Genomic DNA, 18,294 nt, shown 5'->3' on the forward strand with positions numbered 1-18,294 from the left:
TGTTATTTGTTTATTATTTCTCGGATTTCTAACTCTGCTTATTGGGATAGCATCTTAGGTGGGACAAACTGGACCACCTTCGTCCTCGAAAGCAACGAACTCATACGTATGACCAACTCCAGGTTTTTTGTAAAGACAGCACGCTGTTAATTCTTTGCATTATATATATATTTTTCTATTACTCGTAATAATTAAATAATAATAATAATTAATAAGTAATTATTTGCTCACTGTACTTGGTACTTGGTGCAACGGGCTGGTATCCGCAACTCGACGACAAGGCGCTTATTTTGCGTGTATTCGGACATTCGAGGCAACGTGCTGCAAAAATTATCGAAAGTACAGATACTACTGATAATAGATACTATAAAACTGAAAAAAAAAACGAAACGGTACTAAACGTTATAACAAAAGAGTTATAGAATATTTTTATAATATTGCTAAGGACATAATAATTTTCGTCCCTTTGTTTCCAAAATCGATCAGAATCAAGAATAGTATTGCGTAACGTATACATCACTAAATGTTAAATTTGGTCAAAAAATGTACAAGCGGCCGTACCACAGAAACTGCATGCATTATGCAAAAGTGCGTTCGTTCGATATTCATGGCGTATTAACAAAGGATCACAAATATATCGTACCAAGTAAAAGCCGCAATGTATTACAAAATGAGGCATACACCGGGTTGCATATTTGTTTTCTCGAAATTCATACAAAACCAAAATAATTGTTTTTTTTTTTTTTTATACTTGACAGGCAAATAAATTAAAAAATAAATTAAATTAAAATAAATTATGCATCTTCTGATTACAAAATCACTTGCCCGTGGAAGTAAACGTCCCTGTTTACTCGTTTACCCACAGTTATGATGCTTTTGCAGTTTATAACGGCACAAGTATGCATTTTTCGCGTTTTCGACTGGTGTTTATCTACAATAACGGTCGAGCGCGTTCTGAAGTGTAGCAGCGGCAAGTAAGTGAATTTCACTTACTTTGGGCACGCGAAGTACGTACATTTGCGGCGTCTATCTAGATATAATGTCTGTGCTAAAACAGGTTGTTTGATAAAAAAAAATTGCATTCCATTTTTAATGATGGTAAAATAATGGTAAAGATCGTGCAGTGCCAAGTTAATAAAATGAAAACTGGTGAAATTAGCAACATTAATGTTAACTGTCAAAATGACAGCACGCGGACGGTTTGGTTTCACAGAGCTTGGTAAAATATATTGAATTTTGTGTTCAACTTATTTTTCTGGATAACTGCTTTATTTCAAGGAATTTTAATACGGCAGTGTGTACCTTTGCATGTGTTTCAAGAATTTCAATGTTTTCTTTGTGAAATTATTAAGGTTTATATAAGAGTCAAGACTAAACATCAATATGGATCAAATGCTTCCAAGTCCGTACAATATTCCTGGTATTGGGACGCCGCTGCACCAGCCGGAAGAGGATCAACAGATCCTACCCAATGCTATGCAGCAGCAGCAGCTGCAAAATCAACAACAGCAGCAACATTCGCTCGCTGCACTGGGCTCTTCGCCTTTAGTTGGGTTTGGTGCGTCTCTCATGGGGACTCCTCAACGGTCTATGCACACATACGCTCCTACTGCCAGTTATTCCACTCCGCAACAGATGATGCAGCCACAAACACCGGTAATTTATTTATATTAAGTTTATCTGTTACTGGTTTTAATACTTTTATAATGTCTGATGCAATGTAATATAATTAAATCGTTTTAATACTCAAATTGGTTCAGTTTGAGACTATGTGAATTTAATTTTTAGATTAGATTACAGTGTATAGTTTTGACTTTTGATATCCATTTCTGTGTTGATGCATATTATTGTAATTGTTTTCAGCAAAATTTGATGTCCCCAATGATTACAAGTAGCAGTTTGGCAGGGCAGCAAATGCTTAGCCAGGCCAGTCCAGCACAACCAATGACTCCAATGACACCCCACTCTGCAGACCCAGGAATTCTGCCACAATTACAGTTTGTATTCTTATTAAATTCTGCTAAATATATCAAATGTAGCATTAAATTTTAAGTCATGATTAGGAAGATATTTCTCAATAAATTGTCTTGAGCTTGTATAACATCAAATTATTCAAGCGGAAATAAAACTAAGTATTCAAACAAAAGTTTATAGTTTGTGCTGTTGACTGTACATCTAACGTGGTAATGTATTTATCATTGTATAAAATGTGTTAATGATAATAATATAATACAATGTTTTACTGGCTGACAGCTTTGGTTACATATATTGAAATATGTTATAGCATTATAAATTATATCTTTTTTATTTAAAAAAACCGACCTGAAAACTTTGTGGAGTTACATCTATTTGCCAAGGTTTATTGACATAATAATTGGTTACTGGACAGTGCACGAAACCGGATGGGAAGTGGAACCACTACTGAGTCAACCTGTTTCCAACAAAAAAGAATCTTAAATTTTTATTGAATTGGTATTCAATTATTTTTTGTGAAATTACTAAAAAGTCATTGAAAAACCAAATACAAAGACACGACAACAAGCACATAGAAAAATTGTGGCTTAGTTGGTATAGCGTCTGACACGGTATGTTAGAAGAAGTCGGTTTTAATGTGGCCGGATTGAAGGAATTTTTTTGAATGTTCAATCTTCGTATTATTAAAAAAGAATCGCCAGAACTTGTTCACAAATCCATTTTCTTCAGTGTACTGCTCTTGTAGCTATAAATTGATATAATGTATTAATAATATTATTGACACCACACCAATTATGTGGTTTCATATTAGGATATTCCTGTACTATGATTACCGTAGCAACAACACCACCGTTTAGGTCACAAATGTCGTCAGTTAAATGAATGCCTAATTAAAAGTATATAACAAGATATTGTTCGTTTATGAATTAAGATCGTTCTGCCAACGCATTCTCGGCCATCCCCGCCGTCGCCTTTCCATTTGAGCCTGGCTGTTTTGCTCCCCACATCGGCATTGCCAGTTATCAAATGCAGCATGTATTGCGCACAAAAAATTTAGTTGTGTTAAATGTATACTTAAAAATTAATAATGTTACTAATATTAATTTTTAAGTGACTTTGTAACTAACACTATGGGTACAAGTGACTTTAAATAAATCAATAATCAAGAGTGTGTGTTTCATATTCTACTTAAAAATATATGATAAGTTGATTGGGTGACCATAATGGTAACAATGTTTTTTATTTACAGGAATATTGTGTCAACAGTTAACCTTAATTGCAAATTGGATCTTAAGAAAATTGCTCTCCATGCACGTAATGCAGAATACAATCCGAAACGGTTTGCTGCTGTCATTATGAGAATTAGGGAACCAAGGACTACGGCACTAATATTTTCATCAGGGAAAATGGTTTGCACTGGTGCCAAAAGTGAAGAGGACTCACGTTTAGCTGCTAGAAAATATGCTAGGATTATTCAGAAACTGGGTTTTACTGTAAGTGCATCAGTAATTAAATTTTTTTATAATACAAAAACTTGAGGCTGGCCACATCATAAAAATGGCACCCTTAATATGCAAAAAATTTTTTATGTTTGTTTCTACGTAACTTACTAACTAATTATTTTTATTTTTCAGGCAAAATTTTTAGATTTCAAAATCCAAAACATGGTGGGCAGTTGTGATGTTAAATTTCCTATACGTCTTGAAGGTCTGGTACTCACTCATGGCCAGTTTAGCTCGTATGAACCGGAACTTTTTCCTGGTCTTATTTATCGTATGGTTAAACCTAGAATAGTACTTTTAATTTTTGTATCTGGCAAAGTTGTATTAACTGGTGCAAAAGTACGAACTGAGATTTATGAAGCATTTGATAATATTTATCCAATTTTGAAGAGCTTCAAAAAACAGTAATTATTATTAGTAGTATGTTTAATATATATTAATTCACTGTAATAAGTTGCTTTCGTAAATAAGTCCTACACATAGAATTTAAGTACACAAGTAAATTTTCATCTATATCTGAAATTTTTATTGATTAATTAGGGGAGAAGGATGCACCTTTGGACATTTTTTACATTTGGATATAAAATCCTAAATCATTATTATTTATTTGTATTTGCTGCAGTAGTTAGAATTTTTATTTGGCTTTAATAATTCTTAATGAGCATGATCATAAAGTTTATAATTCTGTCCGAATTCCCATTTTTGCGAAGGTTCTCAAAAATTAAAGCTGCCCCACGCCTTTGCAGGGGCAGCTTTGGACCCACTTGGGGCACTTTTGAATTAATGAATTTCAGTGAAGAAAATGACTTATTTATTGCAAAATATTTTTATTAAATCCGTTACCAGAAATCGTTTACGACATATAGGACTATTAAAAAAAAAGTTTGGACGGAAGTGAAACTCAATTAAAATTATTAAGTGCAATATAAAAAATAAATAAACGCTTAACATCGTCCTAAGTAATTAATTATAAAATCACAGGACTAGTACCAGAACAATAATAACAAAAAAAAACAGAACCACTTTAACACAAAAATATTAGCAGATGTAGCTTCATTTGCTTTGGCATCACTAATAGTTAATGTTTTTTAAATTATTAATTATTTAATTTACTACTACATATCGCACGTTGAAACCAATAACATCACTAAACGAAAATCTCAACTTTCGGGAAATGGTTTTCAAATGAAAAATTAGTTTCGAAACTTCTAAACTTCAGAAACAGTTTCTAAAAGTAAGTTCATGCCCTCTTTAAACATGTCCAAAACTGCCCCTTTTGATTTGTTCAAACCTTTACAATTTACAATGCTGGACCGCTACGCAGAGGCCCCGCGTTCGATTCCCTGGCCGGGAATAATATTTATATGGCCTTTATTTATAACTCTCGTAAGTTTGGGTGTAATTTGTGGTTGTCTGTTCTATGTGAGAGATGGGAAAAAATGCTTATTTTTTAAACGTTTAAACGTTATCCCTTTTCATTTTAAAAAAAGCGTGCTTTTTTAAACGCTTTTTAGTTTGAAACGAATAAAACCGTTTAGAAAAACGTTTAAGCTCACAGACTTTAGTTTAAAAAAGCCAGTAATGTTGTGTTGATAGCGAAAAGCAAGAGTAGACCTAACTAACTAAACGTTTTAAGATAAGGTTATTTGTAAAAAAACGAGTTTTATTTTTATTTATAACATAACATTATTACATTTACATTTTGTTCATTGACGTTTTAAAGCGTTCAAAAACATAAGTTGTTTAACTTTTGTAGTTGTTAACCGTTGACATGGAAAAAACTGCTTATTTTTTAACGTTCAAACGTACGTTTAAAAAGCTCTTTTCACTTAAACGCTTTTTAGTTGGAATCTTAAAAAGTCGTTTACAAAAACGTTTAAGGGTCATATTCCAGAACTCTACTCAATGCTCAAGTCAGGACGTGGGTATGATTTGTAGTGCTTGAAATATAACATATACTCGATGAGCCTAACTTGCGCGCCGCGACGATGGCGGTTGTAATACGCTAACATTACAATTTTTCAGTTTTTAGTCATTTATAAAAGACAGATTTTATTTTTATTTATTTAAATCTACTTTATCGGCGGTAGAAAGGAACGGATGGGGCGTAATATCTGTGCACATACTACGAAATATTATATTCCTTCTATAAAATACTTAGAGGCAGACTATCCGACTACGGTGTTCGAGGCTCTGCAGCTTGGCTCCGTGAGCAAATTGTCTATTATAAAGCTATATCAGCATTTCATACAAGAGCGACCTTGAGATCATGAGATTAAGGAGTTGGTCTGATGTTACATACCGTCAGGTTTTGAAAGGGACGTTAAGTTCTTGGCAGTAGTGCCTAGTCAGAGCAATGGACATTATCAATTTGGTAGAAAGATCCCAATCTAAGAACTGATGATGAATAAAAATCGATACGGGTAAGATAATAGATATACTTACATCTTTAAAAGACGGGTTAGAATGGTGTTCATTAGGGAGAGAATGGAGTCCTCGATGCTCTGGCATAGTATTTGCCAACGAATCGGACGAAGAGTTATCAATTCTTCTACTTTCTTCTTAGAAATGTCTTCTAAGCGATGTGATAAGTTTTTCAAAAAAAAAAATGCTTTTGATCACTTCTATACTCAAGTAAAATATCTATCTGTATAAGGTTAAATGTAACGTATATCTGTTCAAAATAATTACAATTTTTTAAAAACCAAATATCTGGTTCGACCACCTTCGACTTCACAAGTGTTGCATATAAAAAAAAATCTACCTAATCTATCGATTGATTGTGGTGAGGTGGCTATTCCTTCTGCCCAACGGTATCTATGTACTATAACTCTTCTATCTAAATCATTATAACCTTTAAAGTTTTTATAACAAACGATAATTTTATGTACCTACTAGCGTACTTTGTTTATAACTATGTAGAGAAGATCATTGTCTAAAACTTCTTAGGACAATGTTAATAACACGTATCTGCTAACGTCGTATGGTTTATAAAGTAGGATATTATTCAGTCTAGGAATTATAAATGTCAGTGCTAGGCCGCTTGATGTACTGTATGTGGAATGTCGCGAGCCTCCAGATGGAAATATGGAAGATGGTAGTGGAATGATCTTCATTGGTAGGTATTGAATAACGTTACATTGTGGTTATTACAAAGATTAAGTTAGTGCTATTTTCATTCCATTTCCTGCTACCGAGAAAAAAAATAGGTATGAATTCCTACTCGCTACCAGTGGGAATTTTTTATGCGGCATTTGTGGAATACATGCGCTTGGGTTACGGAACGACACTAGGTATACGACATTCCGTTAGGTATCAAATGTAGTCCGGATGTGGATGTTTACTATAAAACAAAATAGTCGTTATTTCATTTATTATGACTAACTCTCCTGTTCATTTTTCCTTTCCTCTCCTCTTGATTTTTCGTGACCGTCAGGATGGCAGATCGCCTGTGGCGTCTGAAACTGAGTGTATATTCAAGAATTGCTACCTTTGATATATTCTGAGAAATTTAGAAAAATTTGACCAATCTGGTCGCCACTTTGTTCAGCATGAAGGGAGCAGATTTTCCAGAAGTATGTATTATCAATAATTGCTACCTATTTGCTACTTTCACGAATTAAAGGTATACTCTTCCTATCTACATTAGTTTAAAAAATATAACGGATTGAAAATTTTACGAAGTGCCAACGCCTGCCCTTTATATAATGGCAATAAAGCACTAAAAACTTTTGATTTTTTAATTTAATCAGGCCCTAGGCAAAATTCGTTTTATAAATACGAGAAACTTGTATAACTCGCCATCTAGTCGAAGTTTAGTTCGTTTTTTAAATTTCAGCCAAAAGTGCGACAATACACGTCCGTTTTTTCCATCCGATAGTCTGATCCGATTATCGGAAGGCGCTCGTACCATATAATTGTATGTACACTCAATACATGTCCGATCCGATTATCGGATCGGAAAATATCTAATAATAATTATCGGACCGGATGTGACGTGGCGTCCGAGTCGGAAATAGCGTCCGATTTTATTACCGATCCGATTGTCTGAAGGCGCGCTCTCTATACTTTTGCTGGGAGACGAAATATTTCCCACATGTAATAATATTTATTCATTCTCAGTATTTATTATATTCTATACTTAGAATAATAACGCATAGAAACCTAGCCCGCACACGCTAAGTGAGGCAAACTGTAGGACGCCCTATGGGCTTACACGAGCGAGCGGGCTGTCAGTGCTCAAGGTCAAGTTGCACCGCGAGCAGCTCAAAAATTTTTGCTAAAAATGACGAAATGTGCGGTAATTGGGTTTAAAAATAGATAAGACAAATATAAAATAGAACTAACATCACATTCCACAAGGAAGTAACGCGTTTCAACTTGTATTTTTATGTAAATATTCACTAAAACAGAAAATTTATTTCGTTGCAACAAGATACGAAAATGTTGCAAAGTAACGGGTTTTTTCTCCCCATTTTGCTATTATGTTTCAAAATAATTATATTACGTAATTTTTTGAGAATAGGCAATATCGCGACGGTTGCAAAATTTCTACAAATGTACACCACCGCAACAACATTGTAGGGAATTTACGTTAGCTATTTTTACGAAATATATTTAGTATTTGCCTTCATTAGTTTCTTGTGAAAAATCATTATTCTTGTTCATCATACACTAATTTAAAAAATTGTCTTGCCCAGACTCGAAAGTTCTTAACTAAAATTATTTCAGGAAACTAACGCTGACTAAAAAGTCATCGTCAGTTCTCCAAAATCGTGTATAAATAACTTTCAGGTTCAGGTTCTTAATTGTTATCGTGTACTTTTCATGTAAACATACCCACAGATAATATCAGGCTATTTATATATTCAAATTCGATAGTCGCACTTAAACTCGCTTGTAGGTTTTTGTTCATATATGAGTTAAATAAGAATTGGGTAGTATTTAATAAGGTGCCTACAGATTTGCTCGACATTGTCGATCGACAGTAACGATTGAGAATTATAGACGTTTTCGAGGAGTTTTAGAGTGCTTATTACGAATGTAGCATTAATTTCTAAATCCAAGATGGTTGACAACAATTTTCAAAAATGTATTTTTGGTAAACCATAAGGAAATGGTATGTATATCTGAATACAAGATGGGGGACAAGAATTCTAATTCTTCTTCTTCTAATTCTTTGTCATCTTGGATTTAGAAATATGTGCTATATTCGGAATGAGCAACCCCTAATACCTTGAAAATGACACCCAACTTGCCGTTATTCGAAAAATCGTGCCCACCATCTTGGATTTAGAAATTAGTGCCATGTTCTTAATGAGCACCCCCAAATACCTCGAAAACGACACCCAACTTGCTATTATTTGAAAAGTCATGTCCGCCATCTTGGATTTAGAAATAAGTGCTATATTCGTAATGAGCACCCCCAAATACCTCGAAAATGATACCCATATTGCATTTATTTCAAAAGTCATGTCCGCCATCTTGGATTTAGAAATAAATGCCATATTCGTGATGAGCACCTCGAATACCTCGAAAACGATTCCCATATTGCATTTATTCGAAAAGACGTGTCCGCCATCTTGGATTTAGAAATGAGAAAAGTCGTGTCCGACTTCGTGTGTTCAGATATAAATGCCATTTCCATAAGGATTACCAAAAATAAATTTTTGAAAATTCCTGTCACTTGACGTTGTCGATCAACAGTAACGATCGACAAAATCGAGCATATCTGTAGGCACCTGATCGACAGTAACGATCGACAAAATCAAGCAAATCTGTAGGCACCTCTAACTTAACGATGAGTTAAGTAAGATACAATTTCCCCACTTTTGAGGGAAATGTTATTCCATGGCATCATTATTTGTATATTTGTGTGCGTGCCGACGAGCGTAAATACAAGTTGCTTACGCCTACATGAATTTGATTTTTGCCTCACTTGTGACAGTTCGTTTTTTATGAAACTATGATTCTATGCGTTATTATTCTAAGATTCTATATATATCTATCTATATATATATATATCTATAACTAAATGCAAACAATCTTGATATGTCTATTTAATGAAATATACATTTATAAAATGATTTTTACTTACCTTTAAATACAAAATACAAATTGCATGCCTATTTTTATGCCTATTGATTTGTAAAGTATATGTTTCAATAAAAAGATGTATCAAGGTTGTTTACATTTAGTTAAGTAGGTACCTAAACAAATGGACTATAGAACAGAGCCGAGGAGCTGGGACTTTCACACCACAACTTGCCTCTCGTCAACTTTAAATTTTAAATTTAGGTACACCTAGAGGCAAGTTTACAAATTTAACTTACTCATTGATTATTTCTATCCTAAAGGTCTAATCTCATTTATAAATGTAATAAATAAAATAATCTCATTTTATAAATTTGCTATTCATGGGGAACGTGAAATTTGCTCTCACTTTGGGGATTTGATCCTTGATTTTTGGGGATTTTGAACGCGTGGCATTGGCAGCCCGGTTGTCATACATCTGTCATTTCATTTCTGCTAAACAGTGAAGAAGCCACGCGAAAAATCTGTTTTCTGTTTTAAAGGTTTTATAAAAGAGTGAAATTTACGTGCGAAATATAAAATGGCAGAGCCTATGAAGCAGACCGTTGCCGCAATATTAAAGAGCATTGAAAGGTTAGTTTATTTCAACATCTGCCACTTGAAAATAGGTTATGATTCAAGTGTAAGTGTAATAGGAAACGAATTTCGTAATTTTTAATGGGAATCACAGGTTTAAACAAATCATATTTTGGATTACTTTTAGGTATAACCCAGCTAATCTTCAAACATTGGAAAGATATGTGGAAATGCAGTCTCGAGAGAACACTTACGATTTGGAGGCCAACTTGGCGGTTCTGAAGCTATATCAATTCAACCCAGAGAAGTTTAATGCCGACATTACGTGCCAGATTCTGCTAAAGGCCCTTACTAACTTCCCACATACAGATTTCACTCTATGCAAGTGCCTACTTCTGGAATCTGTGGTAAGTACCAATAGTTCTATGAATTTTAAAGCAAGATTTACTAGAAGTTTTGAATTGGAACTGAGTTTTATTACCCAGGACAGTGGTACAATAACTCTGCCACTAATTGTGTCTTTTATGGCAATATATATGTTTTGATTATGCAAGAATTATATTTAAAACATTAAATGATTAATTCTTTATAAGTAATGAGCTAATATTTGAATAAATCTTTAAGGATCAAAGTATAGTTAAGAATATGCATAAGATGCATGTTTTATGTTATAAAATACAAATTCTAGATGTAAATTAAATGTATCACTCTTTTAATGTAACAGTCAACAGTACATCAAGCTATATACCACTGTTTGAATATCACCTTCAGTCAACAGAACAAGATTCATCAATGTGTAGCTTGATGTGCTGCCATCTGTACAGTACATATGAAACATATTTTTTAGGTGGAAAACGAGACAATATCACAGATAAAATATTTGGCAGACATTCTAGAGCAGTGTGATTTTGCTCAGTTCTGGAATAGAGTGCACCAAATGCCTGAATTGTGTAACCGCATCAATGGTTTCCATGATTCCATAAGGAAGTTTGTGTGTCATGTGGTTGGCATTACTTTCCAGACTATTGATAAGAACAACCTCGCTAATTTACTGGGTGGAATTGATGGTAAGTTAAGTTTTAAATAATGATTATAATAACAATGGTTAATTTGTTTTTATTTACCTACAATATATTACATACTTAATTTAAGTAACTTTACTGTAACTGATTTTGTAATAAACCAATTTTAGTGCTTTACTTAACCCTGGCAGGGTTTGGTACCAAAAGTTTGGAGCTAATTAAAAAACAAAGTGTTTGTTTTCAAGAATTTATCTTTTGTTTTTCAGACGTAACTTTGAAACACTGGGTTAAGAAATATGGCTGGAGAGATGAAGTTAATCTGATTTTCATAGCTAATCAAGATGAAAACATTAAGACTAAAAATATTACTGAAAAGATTGAGTTTGACCACCTGGCCCCACTTATGGCACTATTGTGAACTTAAAAATAAAGATTGTCAAAACTCATAATTTTTCCTTTCTAATAATATCACAAATATTTTTTTGGGTGTATAAAAACGTAAGATAGGATTTCAAAATTAACAATTTTAATAACTTGCAACTTTTCTTACAACAAATTTTGTTTTGAACTTAAACATCTTTAACAACAATTCAACAAAATCAAGGCAACAGATACTTCGAAATAGCACATAACAAGGCATTATAGTTCATTCTTCATTCTTAATTATATATGTATCACAATAAACTTAGAATTACGAACAATGACTTTTATTAACAAGGAATAAGTAATAAAGCATAATAAATCATAAGCAACTTTAGTAGTCTTATGATTTCTTGCCATGGCTGTATCCATGCTCCTTGCCACCCGCGTGTCCACCTTTCTTGCCATAATCGTGGTGATGTGCGTGGTGTTCCTCGTGGCCATGATGCCCTTTGTGGCCCTTGTGATCTTCGTCGTAGTGTCCTTTGTCGTGGTGTCCCTTCTTTCCGTGATGTTTCTCGTGATGCCCCTTTTCGTGGTGTCCACCCTTCTTGTGGTGTCCTTCTTTCTTGTCGTGGTGGCCATGGAAGTCACCGTGCTTGTGATGATGCCCGCCCTTGTGGAAATCGTCGTAAAATTTGTGCTCCTTGTGATATTCGTCTTTGTGTGATTTATGGTGAAATCCGGTAGTCTTCGAACCCTTTTTGTGCCCTTTTTTGTGACCGAATTTTCCACCTTTGTGACCGTGAGCTGCTTCGTGGTGCTCTCCGTGGTGATCATGTTCGTCGTGGTGCTTCTTTTTGCTTTCGCCGTGCTCACCATGGTGTCCTTCGTGGTGGTGTTTTTCGTGGTGGCCATGATCGCCTTTATCGTGGTGATGGTGTGATTTGTAGCCTTTCTCACCTTTGTCTCCGTGCTCCTTATGGTGTTCGGCGTGGTGTTCGTGACCGCCACCTTGTTCGTGGTGCGTATTTTTTGCTTTTTTGTGCTCAGTGCCGGCGAGTGCTTGATCGGATGCGGCGCTGGCGGTACCTGCAGCTGACTGGTCAGGTCCGCTGGGAGCGCTCGGTGCAGTCAATTCAGCTACGGCTTTTTCTTCGACACCTTTTTCACCTTTCAACTCTGCTACATTCCGTGAATGTGATGATGTTATAAGTATACCGGCTAATAGTGCCGATAATATAAAGAGCCTCATTTCTGAAAAATATATAAAATAGAAATAATATGACCTACGTACCATGAATGATATTTATATTTTTCAAGTTTAATAATAAATTACGTAATAGGTATGTTTAAGTAACTTACTTGCGGTGGCTCCCCGAGTGGCGTGGCTGCTATGAGGTCCGACAGTGCAGTGTCACAAGAGTTTCCGCTCGTTGAATTTATAGATAACGCTTTCATCTGCGGCCGATTACAGAGCGATCTTTAGCAATCGTATTGCTGTTGATTTCTGGGCGACTGATTCTGCGACAGAGTTGTGACGACATCGGGCCACGGTTAAACCCAATTAGTTCCGTCGGAGTAGCTGGCGAGTTTGTGTTAATAATTTAATTTAGTTTATTTGACCCGTTTATTGTTTGTTACTGAAAATGTAACGATTTTATAAGTTCGAGAAGCTTAGAGTAAATTCCAATTTATTTTTTGGACGCGCGCCTCATTGACGATATGGAATTGTTCATTTTGAGTAAATAAAACTTATACGGCCTTTGAGCAATAATAATTACACACGTATATGCATAAATTAATATATATTTTTAATATTCAATTTTATTTACAAGAGTAGGTACAAAATAACAATAACGACATAACAAATATTTTAGGCGTATAACTATCAGTGCTTGCCATGATGGAATCCCCAGTGCTTGTGCCCTTCGTGACCGCCCTTCTTGCCATGGTCGTGGTGGTGATGGTGATGCTCCTCGTGGCCATGGTGTCCCTTGTGGCCCTTGTGGTCCTCGTCGTAATGATGCTTATCATGGTGACCCTTCTTGCCGTGGTGATGCTCATGATGACCAGAGTGATGGTGGCCGCCCTTCTTGTGACCGGCTCCTTTCTTTTCATGGTGCCCGTGGTGCTTGCCGTGTTTATGGTGCTTGCCTTCCTTATGATGATCGTCGTAGAAATGATGGTCCTTGTGGTATTCGTCTTTGTGGTACTTCTTGTGATAACCTTCAACTTCCTCTCCCTTGTCGTGGTGTTTTTTGTGGCCGTGCTTTCCTCCTTTGTGGTGGTGTCCGTGCTCATGATGCTTACCGTGGTGGTCGTGTTCGTCCCAATGCTTCTTGTGACCGCCGCCGTGCTCGTGATGATGTCCCTCATGGTGGTGCTTATGATGATCACCATGCTCGCCTTTGTGGTGATGGTGGTGTCCCTTGTGTCCTTTATGGCCCTTCTCCCCGTGTTCGTGATGATGATGGGCGTGATGCGATTTACCGCCTCCCTCCTCGTGGTGATGCCCCTTGTGATGACTGGCCGCCGCCACGAGATCGGGTTCGTCAATCTCACGACCCGAACAGGCGGCCAGAGCACATCCCAGCACAGCTAGGGCGACTAACGTCCTCATTGTCGTTTGTTTTTAAAATTTCTTGTTGAATGTTTGGGTACCGGGACTGAACTGAATTTGCAAGAGTCCGAGAGAGCATTTATATCTTTAAAGTTGCAGGTTGCAGTTGGTGAAACCATTGGACAAGGACGGCACGGCGGCGCGCTCGGCATGCGCTACGCCTAATTACCCGCTGATTATTGTTATTGCGACATTCCCGTGTATCAGCAGGCCTACTCATTATCTTGTATATCTTTCCTATTTGTGGTCGAAATTGTCATTGTTAGTGCTTCATGTTACGCTTCATTACCGGAAAAGAAAAAGGAAGTAGTTTCGTAACGCAATTTCCGGTTGACTGGCACTTCGCACCCAAATATAGTAAATACTACGTGGTACACATCTTTTACTTTATGTTATTATAGGGAGCGATTCTAGTCAACAATAAGTACAACTACTTAAATATATGGAAACCCCTCTGAAAACACGAGAGTATATCATCATACTAAATGTTTATACTTAGGTAGGTAGATACTCGACCCAAAACATGAATCAGCTGTAGTATAACAAAAAAAAACAAAGTCACTTATTTAGAAATTTGGTAATTTTTACAACCATACTAATTTTTTACAATTTTTACCGCTATCATAAATTATGTAGTAATAGAACTTCAAAAATACGTTTTCGTATCGTTATGCTACTTTATGTGATTCTCGTGAAAAAACTAGTTACCTACTTAGAAAATAATATTTACTATATAACGCAATGTGAACAATAACTTATATGGTAACCTTGGTAGGCAGATAGGATGTTTTTGTTAGCCCTCAAAATATTGAATAAAAAATAAAGATTTGATAAATAAAATTGTGGCCAGATATTCCCCTTTGAGTCTGTGTGGACCCATATTCAGCTATCAATAACATCATCCACCGGGATCTTGCCAGCTCCAAAATAGTGGTTACTCTGGAGCGCACTGGCATCCGTTGTAACAATGGTTAAAGGCCCTATGACCGTCGGTCCATGGACGCTGGGTATTGTGTTGTCATCGTGGCCCTCTCCCCTGTCCACGCAAGCATGGGAGGCGAGGGCTCCGCAGCCCGAGCAGCCGAGAACCGCGACAGGATGGAAGTCGCCAACCTATGGTCTAGTAGGTAGGTATTTGTGCTTTGAAAATCCTGGGTCCTTGCATGGGGGCCTCGGGCGAAACTTCTCGCTAAGGAGCTTTCAGTTCACCTCGGTGATGCATCCGTTGACCAGGCAGCTACTTCAACCAAAGAATAAGTTTAATAAGTAAGTACTTACAGTATTTTTGTAAATATACTATAAATTTATAAAATTAGTTTATGTAAAACAAAGAATCACGGTTGTCATCTCTTGTCATTCGACGTGTTATTTATTGATTTTAAAAAGCTGTAGTAGGTGTGGTATAGCTGTTAATTTCTATGAGCATAAAATAATTTTCGTATAAAAGTTTATGAAAATATATATCATTTCTTTAATTTTAATTTGTTTTTGTTTCTCTTTATCCGTGTTAACTATATGTTTTAGTTTGAACTTTACCCGTTTTGGCAATTAGGTCTGTAGCTGACCGTGAATAAAAATTATCGGAGCAGTGAAGTGTTAAATTAATGAAATATAATGTTATCATTGTAATAGACTTATTTAAATAACTGAGATGAAAAGAATAAAAAATGAATAAAATCGATGAAAAGTTTACGCTTATTTATTTCCACATCAACTGTACTATGGGTAACACTTAGAAACACGACATCTACGCGTCCACCGTTTTTTAGTGTAGTGATTTTTATGGACAATTCACACTTGACTAAATAATTGACTATATTACATTAGACAACATCACATACACACATCAAAAAAAGTTTGCGATCAATAGCATAAGCTCCTATAATTCTTTAAATTTAACTTTATCAAGAAAAAATCTATGTTGTATGCTTTCTTTAAATAGGAATACCCTGTTTGAAATTAAAATATAAAACTATTTTTTATTATTTATTTAAAAAAATTGAGCCATTAATCATAATGTAATAGTGATAGAAATTTCATAGAAAGAAAAAGACTGTTTAATTAAACTTAAACAAGAATTTATTATTAAAAGGTGTGAATTCAATATAAAATAACTCCTCCCCTGGCTCGAATACATGCGAAGATCCTCCTGGGCATGCTGAGGATCAAGTTATCCAGCATTTCCTGGGGTAACCTATCCCATTCTTCAATAGCGGCTTCCCTGAGCTCTGGAACTGTCTGGGGACGTGGCTCACGGTTCCATACTGCTCGTTTAAGAGCATCCCACGCGTGCTCTATTGAGTTTAAGTCGGGCGAGCCGGCAGGCCAGTCTAATCGTGTGATATCGTATTCTTGAAGAGCAGCATTGACTCGTTGAGCTCGATGTGCGGGCGCATTATCATCGACCAGTACAAATTGGTGCCCATGGTTTACTCAGAATGGTCTGACGATATCATCAATAGCAACTGCTTTGTACATGTCTGCTGTCATGAAGCCCCGATACGGGATCAAAGGCGTTCTAGCTCCAATCATAATGCCACCCCAAAAGGACACCGATTTTCCGCCTTGCTGAACTGTTCCAGTGGCAGTTCTTTGTCTTTCACGGTCGCCTGGTCTTCTCCAGACACGGACACGTCGGTTATCTGGATGAGTGCTGATTCGGGATTCGTCAACGAAGAGACAGTTTTGCCAAATGTTTTCGTCCTCACCTTCTTCATTTTGCCGAAGTCTAGCCCACTGCAATCTTCGTTGTTGACGTTGCCGGGAATTGAGCGGAGCTCGCCAAGACCTCCGTGCTCGTAATCCAGCCTGGTGCAAGCAATTGCGAACGGTCTGCGTGCTAACTTCAAGCCCAGAGGCGGCCCTGACTTCTGCTTTTATTTTAGTGGCGTTGATTGTTGGATCACGGGCTGCCAGCAATCTAATATAGCGCTTTTGGGCAGCTGTCAAAACAGTTGGGCGACCGCTGCGGGGTCGGTCAGCTAAATTCCCCATTCCGTGATACCTCTGCAACGTAGCCACGACACAGGATTGGGATATAGCAAGTCTGCGTGCTATTACTCTCGTGGTGTATCCTTCTTCCCTCAAAGTTACTATTCTAGCTCGTAAAACCTCTGATAATCCTCTTGGCATTTTTTCAATCACAACTTTCCGCGAAAAATATCTTGAATCGCTTATAATTGACTAAATCAGATTTCTGAATGAGCCATAAGCTAGGACTGAAAGCCTTTTTATATGAAAAAACAATTGAACGGGGTCATTGTTTTATGTTCTAATTTATTTTTAAATAAAGAATCTAAAAAGAAGAAAAAATCATAATATAATCTACAGTAACAAAAAAGATTTCAGTTTTTCGAAGTGATCGCAAACTTTTTTTGATGTGTGTACGTGCTCTGATCCCAAAGTGAGTAGCTAAAGCACTTGTGTTATGGAAATCGGAAACAACGACGATACCACAAACATTTTTCTACACTAAAGTTAGTTTCTACACTGACGCGGCCGGGGATCGAATCCGGTACCTCAGAGATGGCGACACCATGAAAACCTCGAATGTCATATTAAATGTATGGGAGCGTTTAATGTCAATATTTTGGATATATGTAGTTTTATTTAAAAAAAGTCGTGTCGATTTATTCATAGGTAATGTACTTTCGATTTCAGTTTAAAGCTTTTTGATATCTTTTTAATTTATGAAACAATCGCATAAGAAGAAAGAAGAAGTTATGATAATTAAAATTTAAAATCACGTGTCAATTTACAATCAAAAGTTTACTGTAAACATTTAAAAGCGTTCCTTCTGAATAAAAGTGATTATAACTAATATTAAAGAACACCTATGACAAAATCTTATTTATCATGTAATTAATTTAAAGTCCTTCGATATGCTTCTGAATTTATCTTAGATACTTATATATAATTTATTATGATTTATTTAATATAACGCGCACACACTCATAGCCCCACAATAGGGAAACCCTGTATCGTGGGTGCCATGGTCACACACAAGACAAACACAAATTACATCCCAACTTACGAGAGAAATAAATGTAGGCCATACAAATATTTGTCCCGGCACAGGAATCGAACTCGGGACTTCCGTGTGGCAGTTCGACATTGTAACCGTTCGGCCACAGAGGCAGTATGATCACATATGTATAAATTAAATTTTTATTGAATTGGTATTCAATTATTTTTTGTGAAATTA

General features: G+C 36.1%; 4 protein-coding genes across 4 annotated transcripts; 2 read left to right on the top strand and 2 right to left on the bottom strand.

Annotated features, from left to right (window-relative positions):
• Nucleotides 1–1,149: 1,149 nt before the first annotated feature.
• LOC113226926 (TATA-box-binding protein) lies at nucleotides 1,150–3,984 on the top strand. The gene is made up of 4 exons (XM_026459733.1): nucleotides 1,150–1,656; nucleotides 1,864–1,997; nucleotides 3,224–3,467; nucleotides 3,609–3,984. Exons 1-4 carry the CDS (start codon nucleotides 1,384–1,386, stop codon nucleotides 3,882–3,884), a joined length of 927 nt encoding a protein of 308 aa, XP_026315518.1. The 5' UTR covers nucleotides 1,150–1,383; the 3' UTR covers nucleotides 3,885–3,984.
• A 5,989-nt stretch (nucleotides 3,985–9,973) lies between these two features.
• Nucleotides 9,974–11,725, top strand: LOC113226947 (eukaryotic translation initiation factor 3 subunit K). The gene is made up of 4 exons (XM_026459764.1): nucleotides 9,974–10,142; nucleotides 10,273–10,492; nucleotides 10,933–11,152; nucleotides 11,374–11,725. The coding sequence occupies exons 1-4, from the start codon at nucleotides 10,090–10,092 to the stop codon at nucleotides 11,523–11,525; spliced, it is 645 nt and encodes a 214-aa protein (XP_026315549.1). The 5' UTR covers nucleotides 9,974–10,089; the 3' UTR covers nucleotides 11,526–11,725.
• A 129-nt stretch (nucleotides 11,726–11,854) lies between these two features.
• On the bottom strand, nucleotides 11,855–12,855 carry LOC113226946 (histidine-rich glycoprotein-like). Its single transcript, XM_026459763.1, has 2 exons — nucleotides 12,833–12,855; nucleotides 11,855–12,724 (listed from the first exon to the last, which is right to left on the bottom strand). Exon 2 carries the CDS (start codon nucleotides 12,720–12,722, stop codon nucleotides 11,871–11,873), a length of 852 nt encoding a protein of 283 aa, XP_026315548.1. The 5' UTR covers nucleotides 12,723–12,724; nucleotides 12,833–12,855; the 3' UTR covers nucleotides 11,855–11,870.
• Nucleotides 12,856–13,358: 503 nt separating this feature from the next.
• Nucleotides 13,359–14,176, bottom strand: LOC113227185 (histidine-rich glycoprotein-like). The gene has a single exon (XM_026460070.1). The coding sequence runs from the start codon at nucleotides 14,088–14,090 to the stop codon at nucleotides 13,359–13,361; it is 732 nt and encodes a 243-aa protein (XP_026315855.1). The 5' UTR covers nucleotides 14,091–14,176.
• Nucleotides 14,177–18,294: the final 4,118 nt, after the last annotated feature.

Source organism: Hyposmocoma kahamanoa, unplaced genomic scaffold (genome assembly GCF_003589595.1).
Source record: "Hyposmocoma kahamanoa isolate Upper Pololo Valley unplaced genomic scaffold, ASM358959v1 202, whole genome shotgun sequence".
NCBI classification, from domain to species: domain Eukaryota; kingdom Metazoa; phylum Arthropoda; class Insecta; order Lepidoptera; family Cosmopterigidae; genus Hyposmocoma; species Hyposmocoma kahamanoa.